Below are 22,089 nucleotides of genomic sequence, written 5' to 3' on the forward strand. Positions count from 1 at the left end.
CGGAGGAAACCCACGCAGACACGGGGAGAACGTGCAAACTCCACACAGTCAGTCGCCTGAGTCGGGAATTGAACCCGAGTCTCTGGCGCTGTGAGGCAGCAGTGCTAACCACTGTGCCACCGTGCCGCCCACAAACAAGTTTTGAACAAGGTGCTTTTCCTCCCTCTGTCATCCAGACAAGCCTCTGCCACACCACCTCCATTCCCCGTTCCACTGCTCTAAACACCACCCATGCAATAAAGACAGAGTCCCCCTTGTCCTCACCTACCATCCAAGCAGCTTCCACATCCAACGCATCATTCTTAAACGCTTCTGCCAACTCCAACTAGACCCCATCACCAAGAACATCTTCTCCTCCCTACCCCTCTCTGCCTTCCGCAAGGACCGTCCCCTTTGACAGTCCTTGGTTTGCACCACCACTCCCCTTGGACCCCCCCACATACCTTCCCCTGCAACTGGGAAAGATGCAAAACCTGCTGGTACACCAATCCCTTCACCTCTATTCAGAGCCCAAAACAGTCCTTCCAGGTGACAGAGGTTCACCTGCCTCTCTTCCAACCGAGTTTACTGCATCAGGTGTTCCCAATGTGGTTGTCTTGGGGAACAGTTCACCAAACATCACAGCTGGGCCAGCAGGAGCTGACCGGACCTCCCAGTCACCGCCCATTTCAAATCCCCTAACCACTCCCTTTCAGGCATGACCATTCCATTGCCACAATGAACCACACCGCAAATTGGAGGAACAGCATCTCATCTTCCCCCTGGGCAGGCCTACATCCCAGAGGACTCAACATTGATTCTTCAATTTCAAATAACCTCCCTTCCCAGCCCCTCCCTATCCCTTCCACTGTTCCCTGGCACCAACTGGATTCATTCCTCCCGTTGACCAACCAGGTTATACCCTCTACCTGTCTTTACCTATCCTCACTTCACCACCCTGCACTCGCCACCCATTTTTGTCTGCAGCTCCCCCCACACCCACCTGAATTGTCAACTTCTCCATATACTGAGGCTGCCTGGCTTTGTGTTTTCCAGCCCTCAGCTTGTCTATTCAAGCCAATTGAGGCATGACTCTTGGCTATTAATTTGTCAGTCTTATTCTAGGAAACTTCATTGTCCAATTAAAACATCGTACATTTTCTCAATGCCATTTTATTCCAACTTCTTTCTCTTGAGACAGTTTTTAAAAAAGAAATGCCATTTCAGTACCAGAACCAATTAAACATTTTTAAGATGATCTGGAACTTCTAATGAAAATTAAGTTCAAATGCTAAATACAATTTAAATCTTTATAAGATTAAAGGCACCTACAAATTGATTACTTTTTGAAATATGTTTTTTAGTAGCTTGAGCAGTAAATTTTAAGCAGCTCTGTGATCAGTCTAAATATTGGCTGCACCGCAGGTTTGCAGTATTGTATAAACTGTTTGTATTAAAATGTTAATGACCCACACAGCAATGTAAATCAATACCACAAAAATCTATTACATAATTTTCATTGTAACTTGGCATGAACTAAACTCTCTTATTGGCTTCTGGCAAAATTACCTTTCTCATTTTTTTGTATAGTGAAATATTGAGGGTCTGCCATATAGCTTTATTATTGTTGATGTGCTTCTGAAGGAACCAGAGGTGAAAATGTGTTGCTGGAACAGCGCAGCAGGTCAGGCAGCATCCAGGGATGTGTGTCCAGCAGGCTAAGATAAAAGGTAGGGAGGAGGTACTTGGGGGAGGAGCGTTGGAAATTTTATGGGTAGAAAGAGGTCAAGGTGAGGGTGATAGGTCAGACTGGGGTGGGGGCGGAGAGGTCAGGACGAAGATTGCAGGTTAGGAAGGCGGTGCTGAGTTCGATGGATTTGACTGAGACAAGGTGGGGGGAGGGGAAATGAGGAAACTGGTGAAATCCGAGTTCATCCCTTGTGGTTGTTGGGTTCCTAGGCGGAAGATGAGGCATTCTTCCTCCAACCGTCGTTTTGTTGTGGTCTGGCGATGGAGGAGTCCAGGGACCTGCATATCCTTGGTGGAGTGGGAGGGGGAGTTGAAGTGTTGAGCTACAGAGTGGTTGGGTTGGTTGGTCTGGGTGTCCCAGAGGTGTTCTCTGAAACGCTCCGCAAGTAGACGGCCTGTCTCTCCAATATAGAGGAGGTCACATCGGGTGCAGAGGATGCAATAGATGATGTGTGTGGAGGTGCAGGTGAATTTGTGGCGGATGTGGAAGTTTCCTTTGGGGCCTTGGAGGGAGGTGAGGGGAGAGGTGTGGGCGCAAGTCTTGCACCTCCTGCGGTTGCAGGGGAAGGTGCCGGGAGTGGAGGTTGGGTTGGTGGGGGGTGTGGATCTGACGAGGGAGTCACGGAGGGAGTGGTCTTTATTGAATGCTGATAGGGGAGGGGAGGGAAATATATCCTTGGTGGTGGGGTCCGTTTGGAGGTGGCGGAAATGACGGCGGATGATACGCTGTACATGGAGATTGGTGGGGTGGTAGGTGAGGACCAGTGGGGTTCTGTCCTGGTGGCGGTTGGAGGGGCGGGGCTCAAAGGCGGAGGAGCGGGAAGTGGAAGAAATGCGGTGGAGGGCATCGTCGACCACGTCGGGGGGGGAAATTGCGGTCCTTGAAAAAGGAGGCCATCTGGGTTGTACGTTTTTGGAACTGATCCTCCTGGGAGCAGATGCGGCGGAGACGAAGGAATTGGGAGAATGAGATGGCATTTTTACAGGGGGCCGGGTGGGAGGAGGTGTAGTCCAGGTAGCTGTGGGAGTCGGTCGGTTTGTAGATGTCCGTGTTGATTCGGTCGCCTGAGATAGAAATAGAAAGGTCGAGGAAGGGGAGGGAGGAATCTGAGACTGTCCAGGTGAATTTGAGGTCGGGGTGGAAGGTGTTGGTGAAGTGGATGAACTGTTCAACCTCCTCGTGGGAGCACGAGGCAGCGCCGATACAGTCATCGATGTAGAGGAGGAAAAGGTGGGGGGTGGGGCCAGTGTAGTTGTGGAAGATGGACTGTTCCACATATCCTATGAAGAGGCAGGCATAGCTGGGGCCCATGCGGGTGCCCATGGCTACTCCTTTTGTTTGGAGGGAGTGGGAGGATTGGAAAGAGAAGTTGTTCAGGGTGAGGACCAGTTCAGTCAGTCAAAGGAGGGTGTCAGTGGAAGGGTCCTGGTTGGTACGGCGGGAAAGGAAGAAGCGGAGGGCTTTGAGTCCTTCGTGATGGGGGATGGAGGTGTACAGGGACTGGATGTCCATAGTGAAGATAAGGCATTGGGGACCGGAGGAGGTGGAAGGCATGGGTGGTGCCCTCCCAAATTTGGACCCAACCAGGATTTGGACTCCTCCATCGCCAGACCACAACAACACGACGGTTGGAGGAAGAGCGCCTCATCTTCCGCCTAGGAACCTTCCAACCACGAGGGATGAACTCGGATTTCACCAGTTTCCTCATTTCCCCTCCCCCCACCTTGTCTCAGTCAAATCCATCGAACTCCGCACAGCCTTCCTAACCTGCAATCTTCTTCCTGACCTCTCCGCCCCCACCCCAGTCTGACCTATCACCCTCACCTTGACCTCTTTCCACCTATCGCATTTCCAACGCCCCTCCTCCCTACCTTTTATCTTAGCCTGCTGGACACACTTTCCTCATTCCTGAAGAAGGGCTTATGCCCGAAACGTCGATTCTCCTGTTCCCTGGATGCTGCCTGACCTGCTGCGCTGTTCCAGCAACATTTTCAGCTCTGATCTCCAGCATCTGCAGACCTCACTTTCTCCTCTTCTGAAGGAACCAGTCTGCCATCAAGCTTAATAGTTTATATTTATCTGATTAAACTGATTGTGACTTGATTAGTATTACTTCTTTTGCATTTGTAATTTCTGGAGTATTTCTAGAGAGAATTTCTAGAGTTTGGAAAATTTACATTTGTGGAGGGAAAACTGTAAACTTGAATTGAAAGGAATAGTGTAGCTTAAATGTTATTAGTGAAATGTTGTTTAGTTCCTATTTTCTAAATGGGCTGAAAATTAATGATTCCAAGCACAGGTTACAAAAGAAAAGAAAAGAAACACTATCAGTTGGAATTATGTTTAGGAAGCATAAGTTTTCAAATGCTTTAACTGTATGCAAAACTGTTGCAATCTTGCAAATAGTTTGAAATGGATCTCTGTAGTTGCAATAAAGACAAAGTGTTGAAAATAGTCAGCAGGCATGTAGTCACCATGGAAAATGTTGAGAGGCGTAACATGTTTTAAGCAAGTGCAGAAGGTTGGGGTAGACAAACTCCTTGCTGCTGAGCTTTTCCTTTGCCAACCACAACTGAAATTTCACTGCTTAGAAAAGCACTGACTGGATTACAGTTATTTACATTAGTTAGTTTAATGGTGAATAGTCCTTTTGACTTGGTGTAATGCAATTTAGTGTGAATTAAATATTCAGTATTCCCCTGGCCTCTATTGCCAGGCATATCTTGCAACTTTGCAGTAAGATAGAGGAATTATGGATGAGTGATAGAAACTAATATCCGCTCTTATTCCGATAGTTATGTTGTAGAAAGTCTTCAGTTCAGCTGGAACTGCCTTTCATTTCACTCGGCTTGCAGCTTTAAAGAGCTTCTGTTTGTTTGCACTTATTTATGTAAGCAGATTTCACAAGAATTTGGTAGGCTTTACACATAATTTTGATTTGGTTTGATCTTTAGATTAGATTAGATTAGATTACTTACAGTGTGGAAACAGGCCCTTCGGCCCAACAAGTCCACACCGCCCCGCCGAAGCGCAACCCACCCATACCCCTACATTTACCCTTAGCTAACACTACGGGCAATTTAGCATGGCCAATTCACCTGACCTGCACATCTTTGGACTGTGGGAGGAAACCAGAGCACCCGGAGGAAACCCACGCAGACACGGGGAGAACGTGCAAACTCCACACAGTCAGTCGCCTGAGGCGGGAATTGAACCCGGGTCTCTGACGCTGTGAGGCAGCAGTGCTAACCACTGTGCCACCGTGCCACCCACGGCGGATCTGCGCAATGTAGTGTAGATGAGTGTTATTTTATGTGTGGCTGTATTTGTGCCCTTGTTAGCTAAGACCTTTATCACAATTCAACTTCACTCGTGCTTCTCTACAATGTCTTGCTATTTTCCTCAGATTTTGAGGAAAAATGGAGAACCCATTGTGTACTTCAATTACTTGCGCATATTTCTACTTTCTGGCAGAATTCTAGCTAGTAAATTAAAGTGCATGCAGTTTCACAATGGTTCACATGGGCACTACCAGTTGAGCTCCATGCTGCTCTAGTTGCCCGTTTGTGTGTCTCACTGATGAATATGAGTTCGTTTTTTATTGCACTGATTTCAATCTTAGTGGTATTTCACTAAGAACTGGGCAGCAAATTTGCAGCCATATTTAGATGAAATTTTGCATTGGAATTATGACTGCCTTTAAACTGGAATGCAGCCTAATTAAAGTAATGGATTACTGCAGAAAAAAAAAATCCCTTCACTAAATCACTTTCACTTTTTTGACTGATTTGACTTAAACTTGTACATTTTGATCCCATCTCATGTCAACTTGACTCAGTAGTAGTAAGGTTCCAATTCACTGATCTATCCCCAGGTTGTAAACAGTAACCTATTTGATAGTTTTATGTAGTTCTTGACGGGGGAAACTGGGTCAGGAGATTGTACTGTCCTGTTACTAGAACATAGAAAAATGAGTGTGAGTAGGCTATTTGGCTTTTTCAGGTACAATCTTAGCTGACCTTCAATTCAACTCCACCTATAAGTGCTATCTCCATATCCCTTAATTTCCGAAGACCAATCCACTCATCCCATTTTCTTGTTCACTTTCCATTGTTCTTCAAATTTATTTCCCTCATTGACTATCTAAGAGAATACAGAAGATTCATAATCCTTTCAGTGACTATTTTCTTTTGTTATCTCTGTCCTAAATAGGTGACCCCTTTATTCTGAGGCCATAATACCATGATTACCATTAATAATTTCCCAAAGTCCTCATTTTTCGCTAGTCCTGGATTGCCACTATTTACAAAATGTATCTTGGTTTCTATCATGAAGGCAGAATTGAAATTTTATTTTAATGCCACTATCATTTCATTATTTATTCCCCATTTTAGTTTCTCCTGTTCCTGTCTCAAAGGATTATATGCTTGTTGAATCTTCCTTCATATATACCTGTGGAAACTTTTAAAAGCTGTTCTTTCTTGCATCTCTAATTCATTATTTATCAATTGTTTATCAGCTTATTGCCAATTTTTGCTGAATTCTGAAATGCTTCCAAGTCTTCAGGTTTGTTGTTCTTTTTGGTAACATAAACTTTTTATTTTAATAATATCCAAATTTCTGTTTGAACTATTGTTGGATGGCTTCTGTAGGTTATCCTGCAAAGGAAATTTATATTTATTGTAAATACATTTAAATGTTTACCATTGTCCATCTACTATCCCATCCTTTTAAAATTTGTTTATGATATATGCATGCATACTGGCTAGGCCAGCATTTATTGCCCATCTTGAACTGCCTTTGAATGGAATGGCTTGCTAAGCCACCTCGGAGGGCAGTTAAAAGTTTATCACATTGCTGTGATAGTGAACCAGATGGGTTTGTTTGAAATGGCAATTTAGTTAGCTTTAATTCGAAATTGACATTTTATCATCTACCATAATGCCATTTTGTATTAAAGTTATTTCTCAATCTACTTTAGCCAACTTCATTGAATCATAGAAACCCCACAGTGAGGGAGCAGGCCATGTGGGTCATCGAGTCCACACTGACTGTCCAAAGCGCATTCCACCCCACCCCCCAACCCTATCCCTGTAACTCTGCATTTCCTGTAGCTAATCCATCTAGCCTGCACATCTCTGGACACTATGGGCAATTAATCATAGCCAATCCTCCTAACTTGCATAGCTGTGGGAGTGAACCGGAGCACCCAGAGGAAACCTATATTGACACTGGGAGAATATGCAAACACAACACGGACAGTCACTCTGTGGTCCTCATATTTGCTTTGTTTACATTGTTCAGATTTCGGATCCTGTATTTGGATTAGCCATGTCAATCAAATTCAGTGTGACAGTTTAATACAATCGTTATTCCTTTGAAGCTTTGAAACGTTGCGAATGAAGCCTTTCTAATGGAATATTATTAGAGACAAATAGCCTTTTCCCAACTTGGTTATAGAAATCCATCTTTGTGGGGGGGGGAGGAAAAAAGTTGTCTTTTCCACTTGCTGTAACATGAATTGTCTGGTATAAAAGAAAACTAATATATGCCCCCGGCCCGAATTACTGTGTTACCATTGTATATACACAATCGGCTTCCTGATTTACATTATGTTTGACATAATGATTACTCTAAGCAATTCCAGGTAGAATATTATGCATCTCTTTCTTGGCTCCTTCCAAATTTATTCCACATTCTGATTGAGCTAAGATCTTTTCTGGTCCACTAGCTCTATCCATCTTGTTTTGTAATAGCTGCTTCACCCTTTTACACGTAGCCTGTCATTTCTTAAAATGTTAAGTATCCTGAAATATTTGGTTCTCAGCTATGGCCACTCTTTAAGGTGTGAGTATTACAGCTTTAATTAAGCAAAATTAACTCATTTATTTCATATACATGGCTGAGATTTGCAGTGGTGTAGGTGGGATTTAAAACAAGTGGAAACTATTTTATAAAGTTTGGTGCTCGAATGTAATACTAGTAAAGATATTTTTATTGTGTACAGCCAAGGGTGGGTTGCCAGAGGACTGGAGCATGGCTGATGCTTTATTTAAGAAAAGCTGTAAGGAGAAGCCTGGGAACTGTAGACCAGTCCGTCTGACATCAGTGGTGAGAAAGATGTTGGAGGGATTTCTGACAAATAGGGTTTACATGCATTTGAAGAGGCAAGAACTGATTGGGGATCGTCAGCTTAGGTTTGTGCATGGGAAATCGTGTCTCTCAAACTTGATTTTATTTGAGGACGTGACCAAAAAGAGAGTTGAGGGCAAAGCAGTAGACCATGTCTACACGGACTTTAGTAAAGCCTGTGACAAGGTTCCGCATGGCAGACTGGTTAGTAAAGTTAGATCACATGGGATTCAGGGAGAGCTTGCAAATTGGATACAAAATTGCATTGACAGTAGGCAACAAAGGGTAAGTGGTGGAGGATTGTTTCTCGGACTGGAGGCCTGTGATCAGCGGTGTTCCACAAGGATCAGTGCTAAGTCCATTATTGTTTGTCATTTATATAAATGATTTGGGTGAGCATTTAGTAGACATGGTTAGTAAGTTTGTAGATGACACCAACATTTGTGATATAGTGGGCAGTGAAGAAAGCTACCTAAGATTACAAAGGGATCTTGAATAATTGGACCAATGGGCTGGGGAGTGGCAGATAGTCTAATTTGGATAAACGCAAAGTATTTTGGTCAAACCAACAAGGGCAGGACTTTACAGTTAATGGTAGAACCTTGGGGAGTGTTGTTGAACAGAGAGACCGAGGAGTTAGGTATATAGTTCTTTGAAAGTTGCATTACAGATCGACAAGGTAGTTAAGGTATTTAACTTGCTTCCTTCATTGCTGTGACCACTGACAATTGGAGTTGAGGTTGTACAGGACATTGGTGAGGCTGCTTTTGGAGTATTATGTACGGTTCTGGTTGCCCTGCTATAGGAAAGGTATTAGTAATTTGGAAAGGGCATAATGCTAAGGTGAGGGGAGAAAGATTTGAAAGGAACCAGATGGGTAACTTTTTCACACAGAAAGTGGTTCTTACATGGAATGACCAAGGCAGTGGTATTTGCAGGTACAGTTGGAACATTTAGAAATTGTTTGGACATGTAGATAAATTGGAAAGGTTTAGAGGGATATGGGCCAAATGCAGGCAAGTGGGACTAGTTTAGTTTGGGACGCTTGGTTGGTATGGACGAGTTGGACCAAACAGTGTGTTTCTGTGCTATGTGACTCTGTAACTCTAAGACCATAGAACCATGAGAAATAAGAACAGGAGTTGGCCATTGGGCCCCTCGAATCTACACTGCCATTCAATAGGATCATGTTCCATCAATTTAGGAGATTTCAACTGTTTCTTATAGGTGAACGCCCCACATAAAGCCAAACAAACACTGGATTGCACTTTATACTGTGACTGTGTTGTAGTGGGGTGTGTTGGGAAGTTACGAAGTGAAATGGGTATGGGTATGCATCCTAAACATGGTATTCGTGGTAAACAACCATCCATTGTTAACTCCATTCACTTTAGCTTGAAGTCAGAATAGCTCAAGATGTTAGTGTTACCATTGATATGAGACAAGAATTAGGCGTTCCAACCAAAGAGCTATCTGTTTCATTTGTAGGGTTTCCAGAACGTATCGAGTTAAGAGATACTTTAGCAGCAAAGAGAGTACAAGTCATTTGCAAAATGAAGAATACCTTACGAGCTCTCAAATCTGTCTTTTCTGGCCAACCACAAATGTGAGCCAAAGAAAGCAGAAATCCAGTCACTTTGTGAAATTCCTGCAATCTTGAGCTAATGAGAACAACAGTCTAGATGTTGTAGCAAAGCTTATCAAGTAGTTGGAAAATTGCTTTGTGGAGCTGAAAGAAATTGAATCAAATCCAACTTATGCAACTAAATCCACCGTGTAGGAAATGGATAATTGATTAAACTGGTTCTTAGAACCTGTCAAGTTGGTAAGTATGATGTGCTTCATTGTTGATCTTGAAGTTGGATGATATGTTACACTAATCTGACTTAGGAGGAAATAAATGTATATCTTATTGGAACCTTCTAAGTTCCAGTTTGATATGACAGCTAGCTACTAAGTAAAAAGAAAAGGTTGGACAGTTAGTATAAACCACTGGCTTGGTTTGTCTTGGGGACAATGGTCTGATATATGACTACTCTGTTCTGTACAACGTAGATATGTTTAAAATGTATTTATGATAATTCATGTGCTGTCCAATAGAGTTTCTCTGCACGCATGTCGTGTGATCAGTCTTGCAAAAAGTATGCTCCTTCCTACTGTTAGGGAGGAAATTTTGTAGACTGATCATGTATAGGGTTTCACATGTTTTAACATTTTTGGTAAATTTTGTAATGACTATTTTCATATATGCACGATTCCTACAATTCACTAAATTCAAAGTTTAATTTTAATTGAAAAACCAGTGTGGCATGGTGGCTCAGTGGTTAGCACTGCTGTCTCAAAGTGCCAGCAACTCTGGTTCGATTCCAGCCTCGGGCGACTGTCTGTGTAGAGTTTGCACTTCTCCCCGTGTCTGCGTAGGTTTCCTCCCACAATCCAAAGATGTGCAGGTTAGGTGAATTGGCCATTTGCTAAATTGCCTACAGTGTTCAGGGGTGTGTAGGTTAAGTGCATTAGTCAGGGGTAAATATAGGATAATAGTGTAGGAGAATGGGTCTGGGTGCACTTTTCTTTGGAAGGTCGGTGTGGACTTGGTAGGCCGAAGGGTCTGTTTCCACACTGTAGGATTCAATGCTGTGTTTTTAATGAAAATTGCTTATTCAAATAGCTAGCCAGCTGATTTTTGGTAACAAAGGTTATACCTCCATAATCTGGTTGGACTGGAGCTGGATTGGAGAATTTGCTGGAGATCACCTGTCAGGCGCAGCTCAGATGTTTAAGAAGCATAAACAGAAGTATGTCTCTTTTTATCTTTATAAATGTTGAGAAGTAGTTATTTTTATCTGTCTGCACAATTCCTGCTGCTTTCGGTATTGCAGTCTTCAAGCTGCTCATAATCCTTTTGTTAGGCGAGTGCAAACTGGGTATGTGCGCACCATGACTTCATGACCACAGGTGGCCTGGTGGCAAAGGAGACAGCTTACACCAGTTCGGAGTATTTAATGTTAATCCAGAACACTCTGATCTAGTAACCTCTGTGATCCAGCATCCAGCCTTGCAGTGCCAGGGACCCGGGTTCAATTCCACCCTCCAATGACTGTCTGTCTGTATGGAGTTGCCACATTCTCCCTATTGCTGAAGGTTTCCTGGGTGTTCGGTTTCCTTCCATAGTCCAAAGATGTGCAGCGTAAGTGGATTGCCAAGCTAAATTTCCAATAGTGTCCAGGAGTGTGTAGGGTGGATTAGACACGGGCAATGTAGGGTTACACAGACAGGGTTAGGGGTGGGTCTGGGTGGGATACTAGTTGGAGGGTCAGTATGAACTTGATGAGCTGATTGGCCTGATTCCACGCTTCCATAATTCTATGACCACAGCAATTTTCCATGGACCAATTTTGCTGCTGCTTGTAGAATATAAAGCTGGCTTCAAAACTGACCCAAATTAGCTTATAGAAAGATTTATGCTAGCACAGCAAGAGAGACAAGGTGGGGAGAAAGGCATAGATTAATGCGGGTTCTTTGGAAAACTGAAAGTACTGAGAATGCTGGATCACAGAGGTTACTAGATCAGTGTGTTCTGGATTAACATTAAATACTCTGAACTGGTGTAAGCTGTCTCCTTTGCAATACTTACTGTACTGATGGCAAAAGCAGCTATTTTGCCCACTGGACAAAAGCTAAGAGATTAGTGCTGGATCCCTCATGGTTTAGGATATATGTAAACAAGATTGATTCTGAAATTTGAGGTACACTGGTCAATGGGGTGGCATGAATTAGTGGGAAAAGTCTAGCCTAACTCAGTAGCCAAGAAATTGCAAAAGGCTTTAATTACATTTAGAATTATGGTAGATGAAAACCCAGCACAGATTGTAGTGCAGGGTGTTATACAGGAGAAAGTGAGGACTGCAGATGCTGGAGATCAGAGCTGAAAAATGTGTTGTTGGAAGAGCACAGCAGGTCAGGCAGCATCCAAGGAGCACGAGAATCGATGTTTCGGGCATAAGTCCTCCTTCAGGAATGAGGAGGGTGTGCCAAGCAGGCTAAGATAAAAGGTAGGGAGGGGCGGTGGGAATGCGATAGGTGGAAGGAGGTTAAGATGAGGGTGATAGCCGGAGAGATCGGTCTACATTGGGGAGACAGGCCGCCTACTTGCGGAACGTTTCAGAGAACACCTCTGGGACACCCGCACCAACCAACCCCAACCACCCCATGGCTGAACACTTTAACACCCCTCCCACTCCGCCAAGAACATGCAGGTCCTTGCCCTCTTCCATCGCCAGACCATGGCAACACGACGCCTGGAGGAAGAGCACTTCATCTTCCGCCTAGGAACCCTCGAACCACAAGGGATGAATGCAGATTTCTCCAACTTCCTCATTTCCCCTCCCCACACATTATCTCTGTTCCAACCCTCGGACTCAGCACCACCTTCTTGACCTGCAATCTTCTTCCCCTGCAATCTTCTTCCCGACCTCTCCGCCCCCAGCCTATTGCCCTCACCTTAACCACCTTCCACCTATCGCATTCCCAACGCCCCTCCCCCAAGTCCCTCCTCCCTACTTTTTATCTTAGCCTGCTTGGCACACCCTCCTCATTCCTGAAGAAGGGCTTATGCCCGAAACGTCAATTCCCCGCTCCTTGGATGCTGCCTGACCTGCTGCGCTTTTCCAGCAACACATTTTTCAGGGTGTTATACAGTCAAAAACAAAATGTTTAATGCAGCATGCTTGACTTGCATAAGGTGATTGGTGAGTCACTGAAAGATTGACAAGTGGTTGCACAGAATGAGCATGAACCACACTGTCATTTCAGCTGTTTGAAAATCAATCTGAATGCTGACCTTTGAAAATGTCTGGTGAGTCCTCTTAACTTTATACATACCTTGACTGCCATGGTCTGCATAAAGAGATTGAAGCTGAGAGAAAAGATCGAGATACATTTCTAAAAATTGGCCATGTGCATTTCAAATGGAAATTGATTAGCACAAGCAATAGTGAAGGGAGTAGATGATTCCATAGCGAGGCTAGACCTGGATGAGTTTGATAGGCAAAAGTGAGGACCACAGATGCTGGAGGTTAGAGTCTAGATTAGAGTGGTGCTGGAAAAGCACAGCAGGTCAGGCAGCAGCCGAGGAGCAGGAAAATCGACATTTCGGGCAAAAGTCCTTCATCATTCCGAAGGGCTTTTGCCCGAAATGTCGATTTTCCTGCTCCTTGGATGCTGCCTGACCTGTTGTGCTTTTCCAGCACCACTCTAATCTAGACTCTGGTTGAGGGTGATGCTTGCTAAACTGAAATTATTATTATTATATGTAGGGAGCAGTGAGCATTGTAGATGGTTCTGCTAGAAGCTAAGTGTCATGATGCTAACTTCTGCTTACAAGGTAAAAACAAGGACTGCAGATGATGGAAACCAGATTCTAGATTAGAGTGGTGCTGGAAAAGCACAGCAGTTCAGGCAACATCCAAGGAGCAGGAAAATCAACGTTTCAGGCAAAAGTTGAAGGGCTTTTGTCCGAATTATCAATTTTCCTTCTGCTTACAACCCAAACTGAACTGATATATTTGGGCTGTGGCTAAACCTGAAACATTACACATCTAGTGACTCCTAGAGTTCTCCTGCTCCAACTAAAAACAAAAGACTGTATGTGGAGGGTAGGTAAGGCAAGGCTTTTTTTCATTTGTGCAATCTCTATTCAGAGCAGAGGGGATGGAGGAGAGGGCATTTGCATGCTGCTCTTGCAGGATGACGGAGGTAAGGGTCACCACTGGTGTCCCTGCTGAATTCGCCTGCAGGAGGTACGTTAGGGAGCTGGAACTGGATGAACTTCAGATTATTCAGAAGGCTGAGGGGGTGGTAGAGAGGAGTTATAGGGAGGTTGTCACACCTAATTTACAGGATAAAGATAGCTGGGTGACCGCAGGAGAGGGAAGGGGAATAGGCAGACAGTGCAGGGACCCCTGTGGCAGTTCCCCTCAATAAGTATATCATTTTGGTACTGTTGGGGGAGGGAGGTTGCAGAGAGAACCTACCAGGGAAAAGCCACAACGGCCAGGTTTCTGGCACTGAGCCTGGCTCTGGAAGCTAGAAGGCAGGATGAGCAGAGTAGTAATCTTAGGATTGCTGCCGGTGCCACATGCTAGTGGCTAAAGGCTAAGAATAGAGAACGAGTGCAGATGAACACGTGGCTGCAGGGCTGGTGTGGGAGGGAGGGCTTCAGATATATGGATCATTGGGATACCTTCTGGGGAAGGTGGGCAGGTTACTTCTGAACTGGAGGGGCACCAATATCCTGCATTTGCTAAAGCTCTTCAGGAGGGTTTAAATGAGGTTGCCGGGGGGGTTGGGAACTGGAGCCACAGATCAGCTGATGGAGTAGGTAGTGAACAGCCAGATACAGCGTGCAGAGTCAGTGTGAGGATGGATAGGCACTTGGTAGGGCAAAGGTGGAGTCAGTGTGATAGGTTGAAGTGTGTCTATTTTAATGCAAGAAGTATCAGGAATAAAGGTGGTGAACTTAGATCATGGATCAGTATTTGGGACAATGATGTTGTAGCCGTTACAGATACTTGGATATCCCAAAGCCAAGACTAGTTGTTGGATGTTCCAGGGTTTAGATGTTTCAAAATGAATGGGGTTGGGGGGAGGGGTGTGGTTGGAGGTAAAAGAGGTGGAGGAGTGGCATTGTTAATAAGGGATAGTATTACAGCTGCAGAAAGGGAGGTTGGTGAGGAGGAGTCAGAAATGAGTGGAAGTCAGAAACCGAAAAGAGCAGTCACTTTATTGGGAGTTTTCTACAGAACCCCCAGTAGCAACACAGACACAGAGGAGCTGCTTGGGAGGTACATTTTGGAAAGGTGCAGAAGTAACTGGGTTTTGACATGGGTGACTTTAACTTCCCTAATGTTAAGGGGAACCTCCTTAGTTTGGATGGAGCAGTTTTTGTCAGGTGTGTCCAGGAAGGGTTTCTGACTCGGGAGGAGAAAGTGAGGACTGCAGATGCTGGAGTACCAGAGTTGAAAAATGTCATGCTGGAAAAACACAGCAGGCCAGGCAGCATCCGAGGAGCAGGAGAATCAACGTTTCGGGCATAAGCCCTTCTTCAGGAAAGGAAACTTCCTTTCCTGAAGAAGGGCTTATGCCCGAAACGTTGATTCTCCTGCTCCTCGGATGCTGCCTGACCTGCTGTGTTTTTCCAGCACGACATGACTTGAGGGGAGGCCAAATTAGGTTTGGTGCTTGACAACAAGCCAGTCAGATCTCTAGGGGGGAGCATTTCGGTGATAGTGATCACAACACCCTGACCTTTTACTATAGTCATGGAGAGGGATAGGAGCAGGTAGTATGGGAAAGTATTTAATTGGGGGACGGGGAATTACAATGCAGGAACTGGGGCGCCTAAATTGGGAACAGATGTTCTCAGAGAAATGTGGAGGTTGTTTACGGAGCACTTGCTGATAGTGCTGGACAGGTTTGTCCCACTGAGGCAAGAAAGGGATGGTAACTTGAAAGATGCTTGGGTGACAAGGAATGTGGAACATCTAGTGAAGTGGAAGAAGGAAGCTTACTTAAGGTTGAGGAGGCAATAATCAGTCAGGGCTTTAGTGGGTTACAAGATAGCCAGGAAGGAACTGAATAATGGACTTGGCAGGGCTAGAAGAGGGCATGAAAAAGCTTTAGCAGGTAGGATTAAGGAAAACCCAAAGGCATTTTACACTTATGTGAGGAACAAGAGGATGGCCAGAGTGAGGGTAGGGCCAATCAGGGAACTTACATCTGGTGTCAGAGGAGGTAGGGGAGGTCCTTAATGAATACTTTGCTTCAATATTCACTACTGAGAGGGACCTTGACGTTTCTGAGGACAGTGTGAAACAGGCTGATACACTTGAAAAGGTTGATGTTAGGGAGGATGTGCTGTAAATTTTGGAAATCGTAAGGATAGATAAATTCCCTTGACCAGACAGGATATACCCTAGGTTACTACAGGAAACAAGGGAAGTGATTGCTGCACCTTTGGTGATGACCTTTGCATCCTTACTGTCCAATGGAGTAGAGTGCCAGATAATTGGAGTGATAAAAATGTTATTCACTTGTTCAAGAAAGGGAGTAGGGATAATCCTGGGAATTGCAGGCCAGTCAGTCTCAAATCTATGGTGGGTAAAGTATTGGGGAGGATTCTAAGAGACAGGATTTATAATTACTTGGAAAAGCATAGTTTGAGTCAAGACAGTCAGCATGGCTCTGTGAGGGGCAGGTCATGCCTCACAGACCTTATTGAATTCTTTGAGGATGTGATACAACAGTGGATGTGGTGTACATGAATTTTAGCAAGGTGTTTGATAAGGTTCTCTATGGTAGGCTCATTCAGAAAGTAAGGAGGCATCGGATATGGGGAAATCTGGCTGTCTGGATACAGAATTGGCTGGCCCATAGAAGATAAGTGGTGGTGGTAATGGCAAGTAAACAGCCAGGAGCTTGGTGACCAGTGGTGTTCTGGAGAGATCTGTTCTGGGACGTTTGCTCTTTGTGTTTTTTAATAAATGACTTGGATGAGGAAGTGGAAGGGTGGGTTAGTAAGTTTGCCGATGGCACGAAAGTTTGAGAAATTGGTGGATAGTGTGTAGGGTGGTTGTAGGTTGCAACGGGACATTCACAGGATGCAGAGCTGGGTTGAGAAGTGGCAGATGGAGTTCAACCTGGAAAAGTGTGAAGTTATTCACCTTTGGAAGGTTGAATTTGATTGCAGAATACAGGGTTAAAGACAGGATTCTTAGCAATGTGGAGGAACAAAGGGATCTTGGATCCATGTCCATAGATCCCTCAAAATTGCCATCTAGATTGATAGGGGTGTTAAGAAGGCGTATAGTGTGTTGACTTTCAATAGCAAGCGGATTGAGTTTAAGAGCCATGAGGTAATGGTGCAGCTCTATCGAGCCCTAGTTAGACCACACTTGGAATATTATGTTCTGTTCTGGTCGCCTTGTATTGGAAGGATGTGGAAACTTTGGAGAGTGTGCAAGGAGATTTATTAGGATGTTGCCTCACTGGAGGGCACGTCTTATGAAGAAAGGTTGAGGGAGTTAGGGCTTCTCTCATTGAACAAAGAAAGATGAGAGGTGACTTGATAGAGGTGTACAAGATGTTGAGAGAGGCATAGATAGAGTGGGTAATCAGAGACGTTTTCCCTTGGCAGAAATGTCTATCACAAGGGGGCATAATTTTAAGGTAATTGGAGAAAGGTTAAGGGGCAATGTCAGAGGTAGGTTCTTTGCACAGAGTGGTGGGTGCGTGGAATGCACTGCCAGCAATAGTGGTAGAGTCAGATACACTAGGGACATTTAAGTGAGTCAGACACGTCGAAAGTAGTAAACTGAAGGGTATGTAGGTTAGTTTGATTTTCGACTAGGATAAAAGGCTGGCAGAACATAGAGGGCCGAAGGGCTTTGTACTGTTCTATGTTCTATGAATTATAGAATAATGGCAAAGCAAGAGGAGACCATGCAGCTGGCTATCTGCAAGGGCACCTAACTTAGTGCCACACACTTATCTTTCCCCAGAAGCTCGCAGAGCCCTTTGGATAATTACCCAAATCTCTCTTGAAAGCCATAAATGAATCTGCGCCTACCACTAGCCACTGGCTATGTAGAAAGATTTTCCTCGTGTCATCATTGCTTCTTTTGCCAATACTTTTTAAATCTGTTGTCTGGTTCTTGATACTTATACCGATTGGAATTTTATTTTTCCCTGTCTAACCTGGCCAACTTTGACTTGACTATGCCTCGCAAGTCTCCTAACCATCTCCTCCAGAGGAAACAAATACCATCTGGTCCAACCTATTTATGTAACTGAAATTCTCATCCATGGAACCATTTGGTGAACTTGTCTTCTGCACCCTATAACGCCTTCACGACCTTCCTGAAGTATGGTGCCCAAAACGTAATTCAGTGCTCCAGTCAGGGCTGAACTAGAGTTTCTATTAATTTAACATGGCTTTCTTTTGTGTGCTCCTGTTTACAAAGCATACAATCTCATTTGTTTATTAATCTGTACTCTTCAATGATTTGTGCGCATGTATCCCCAGGCCCCCCTCTTTCTTTCTGCACCCCATTCTATCTAACAAATTGAATCACTTCACACTTCTCTGCCTCAAATTTCATCTGCACTTGTCCACTCAATACACCAACCTGTCAAAGACATCTGCAATCCTAAGTGTTCTTGCATACACATGAATTGGAAAGAAAAATCTATGGTTGAAGCTGATATCAAGTCATGAGATATTTATCCCTTGAATAATTGTGATTATCACCAGGATAACGTTAATGCATTCATTTGATGTAAAGCTTGCTTTGTAAACTCATTTTTTTGGTTGTTAAGAAGTTCAGTAACTTGAGAGAACTTCTACATCTAACTTGGAAGCAATTGCTTTCGAGAAAATTATTTACATAAGCAGACCTGTCATCCCGAGCAATGAAAAGTTATGTACAATTTATCGAACTTAATTTCTGCTGACCCATAACTGGTTTCTTTTAGCAAAAAATTAAATTTTGTTTGTGGTCACTTTTTTCTGGCAATATCCAAAACGTGAAAGCCTTTGTTATATTCTGACATCATGTACAACTTCCATAATTGTAGGACACTAATATTTACAAGGAGAAAGTGAGGACTGCAGATGCTGGAGACCAGAGTGAAAAAGTGTGGCGCTGGAAAAACACAGCCGATCAGGCAGCATCCGAGGAGCAGGAGAGTCTGTGTTTTGGGCATAAGCCTTTCATCAGGAACATGTGGTGGGGGTGTGAGGTCCCAAGCGCGACTGAGAGATGAGTAGAGTGGTGGGACCGGGGAGAAGGTAGCTGGGAAGACTATGGGTCGATGATGGTGGGGGGGGGTGTGATGGTGATAGGTCGGGGTGGTGGGGGGGGGAGAAATCCACCCTCCAACCCCCCTTCCGACCTATCACCATCAACCCCCACCTTCATCTACTTTTTGCTTTCCTAGCTACCTTTGCCTCAGCTCCCCCCCCCCCGGTTTATCTGTCGGCTCCCTCCCCCATTCCTGATGAAGGGCTTATGCCTGAAACATCGACTCTCCTGTTCCTTGGATGCTGCCGGACCTGCTGTGCCCCAGTGCCACATGTCTGTGGACAATATTAAAAGCTTTGAATTCGCAATAACTGTAGGTTTCAGAAATCAGTGAAAAGTAGCTTTTCAGGCAAGGGAAGTTTAGAATAGAATCATAAAATTCCTACAATGCAGATAGAGGCTATTTGGTCCATTTAAGTCTGCACTGACCCTCCAAAGAGTATCCCACCCACACCCACCCCCTACCCTACATTTGTCATGGCCAATCCTCCTGGCCTGCACATCCTTGGACACTACAAGTCAATTTGGCGTGGCTAATCCATCCAACCTACACATCTTTGGATATGCAGTATTAAAGTCTGTGCTTCTTTTGGTACATAATGGCCTCTACTTGTATAAAAGGGGATATGAGGCTTGCAGTTTTGTCTCTAGTTGTTTGTAGTTGTAATGGCCTGATAAAGGGCTTATGCCCAAATTGTCGATTCTCCTGCACCTTGGATGCTGTCTGACCAGCTGCGCTTTTCCAAGAATCACAATCTCAATAACTAATGGCCCTGTTGTCTGACTTGACAACAGTCTATTTAATACTGTTCTCCAGGTACATCTGTCACTATTATAGACTACTCCGTTCTTTCTTTAGTCTGACTGCTGGCTTTTGTTAACATTATGATTTGCATTATACTGCAATAATTGTGAAGTTTACAGACAACACAAATCTTGGAAATGTAGTAAACAGTATGGGGGATAGAAATACAGAGGAACCTCGCTTATCCAGCATTTAGTTGTCTGAATATTGCATTATCCGACAAGCTTACAAGGTCCCGATGCTCAGCTAAACTGTTATCCGGCATTCGATTATCCAGAATTCGATTAACTGAATGAAATACTGCCTGCCCCTGTCGTTCGGATAATCGAGGTTCCTCTGTACTTGCCCCCTTTCATCCTTGCCTGTTCTTGCTGTTTCTCCTTCACACACATTTTCGCTAGCTATGGCACACAGTGTCTCTTGCTGTTGTGTGCATCTGCCTGCACATGCTCACTTGTGCTGTATCAGAAAATAGCATCTACTTCTACCACTCTGACTTTGTCTTTGTTTCTGTTAAGCCACCATTGTAAAAGCCTTCTACATATACTCAGAACTGACTTATTGAAAAATCACAGTTTAACCTCAATTCCATAATTCCGATTGTGCCCTGCACTAATGCTGAAATGTTTGCCCGTTAACTCTAACCTTTAACCTGTAACATTTAGTTGCCTGTCCCTAGCAGATAGGTTTTGAAAACAATTTGCTTTACCTTATATCTATAAACTGTCAACCATTACTCTCATTTCAAGCCTTTTGTTCCTCTAATTGGTTTCCTCTCCATTTAAAGTCAAGCTTTCAGTTTTGCAATCCAGTTCTTGGAACTCCCTCTTTAAATCAATCCACAGCACATCTCTGTCCCTCTTTTGGATGATCAAAGGTGTGGTCAGTTAGATGTTCCGCAGTTGACCAAAAGACTTTTGCTTCTCTCTACAAACTTTCTCCCTTTAAATTGGGCCCTTTTCCTACACCCCTTAAGGCATTTTTGAGTTTTTTTTTCCTCTGTACTGTATGAGTGCGACTTAATTGTCCAAGTATGCTTGATGGTAAATTATGGGTTCACTCCTCTAGACCAGGAGGATTCTGAATTGATATGTTGACAGTCAAGGAAGTGTTAACAATGTTGTAAAACTAAGGGAATGTGAATGTGAATAAAATAGTGACAGGAATGATCTTTCAGTGGCTGTAAGTGTTGATTTAATGTAGCAATTATTTAAGATGATTTTAATTAGCTGTATTAATTTATATATTCTTTTAATGATAGAAGAAAGATGATGTGGATACTAGAATGAGCTCTCAGAAGGTAGAACAATCCACCATCGATCTATTAGGGCTGGGTAAGTAAGGAATATTTAAGTGGATTTTATTTTATGTCGATGTAAGATATAACACATTTTTGTTGAAATGAAAATACTTATAACAGTTATTCTCTGCATTAATAGTCATTGTTGGCTAAACTTGAAACGACAGGCAGTCTTTAGAGACCTTATTCAAAAAGACACTGGTACGTAACTCGCTCTGCATGTTGGGAGTGCAAGTAATGCAAGTGACATTTCAACGTTTACAATCCAACGAGTTTTAGCAAGTTTTATGTAAGACAGTTCTTAAGACTGTTTTAGTTCTGTATATGCAATATCTTCCTTACTATTTGAATTACATTTTGGCCCCATGTAGTGAAGGTGCAAGTTCACTTTTATCTTGAATGCATATATTTCTTACTGTCAGTTACTTGCTTTGATTTTCAATTTTGTATTGTTGTTACTTGAAATCGTAATTGGCTTTATTTATAGAATGGTCATTTTACCTCAACTTGCTATTTCTGAAGTTGCGTACATTGTCTATCAGTAGTCTTAAAACATCTGACTGTAAATGATGACTACACTCAAAGCAAGTTAAGGATGGTCTTGGTCAGATTGGCCATTCAATTCCCTGAAGGAAGAGACATTTATTGTATTCAAGATTCTATAATAAAAAATGCTATTTCTTTAAAAGTTGTTTTAATTAAGGAAAGAACTGTGAATTCCTGAATATTGAAATTCATTGACTTCAAAATAAATCTCCTAGAAGTGGTGAACAAATATTCAGTTTTAAAATGTTAAGCTGCTTTTTTTTTTGTAGATTGATTAAATTATCTACAATTTGTTATGCAATTATTTTCTCCGCCATTAATTGACAAGTGAATTTGTTAACCTTACCTCACTAAGAGTTGTGCCTCATGTTTCAATTTCAGTTGAATCTCACAAGCTGTTATTTGCAATTTCAATTCATTCTATTCTGTGAAGCTTTTCAATTGATTTGTGTTGAAAATGTTCTTAAGTGTAGCCAACATTTTGAATATTTTATCCTTTTCAAATGTTCACCTCCCCTTGGAGTATGGAATAAGTTGAGCAGTTCTGGGGGAAACCATGTGCTTTTATCATGAGCATGAAGAAAACACTGCATTTAGGTGATGTCTGAAGGTGAAAGTTGCTTTTACCCGAGGGTCTTAATTGCTTTTCAGAAGTTGGTGGGACAGTACCTCCAGCCTCCCACTAAATACTTTGAATTAGACTGACATAATCATGTAA

General features: G+C 43.4%; 1 protein-coding gene across 5 annotated transcripts in view; it reads left to right on the forward strand.

Annotated features, from left to right (window-relative positions):
- The window catches only part of smap1 (small ArfGAP 1), a 258,309-nt gene that overhangs the window by 154,159 nt on the left and 82,061 nt on the right, over positions 1–22,089 (forward strand). For all 5 annotated transcript variants that reach the window (XM_087979520.1, XM_043681802.2, XM_043681807.2 and 2 more), the window contains one exon: positions 20,787–20,859. In XM_087979520.1, the coding sequence (XP_087835646.1) occupies positions 20,787–20,859 (73 nt within the window). The remainder of the gene's footprint in view (positions 1–20,786; positions 20,860–22,089) is intronic.

Source organism: Chiloscyllium plagiosum, unplaced genomic scaffold (assembly GCF_037043375.1).
Source record: "Chiloscyllium plagiosum isolate Xiang-an unplaced genomic scaffold, Cpla_swu_hap1 HiC_scaffold_3, whole genome shotgun sequence".
NCBI lineage: Eukaryota > Metazoa > Chordata > Chondrichthyes > Orectolobiformes > Hemiscylliidae > Chiloscyllium > Chiloscyllium plagiosum.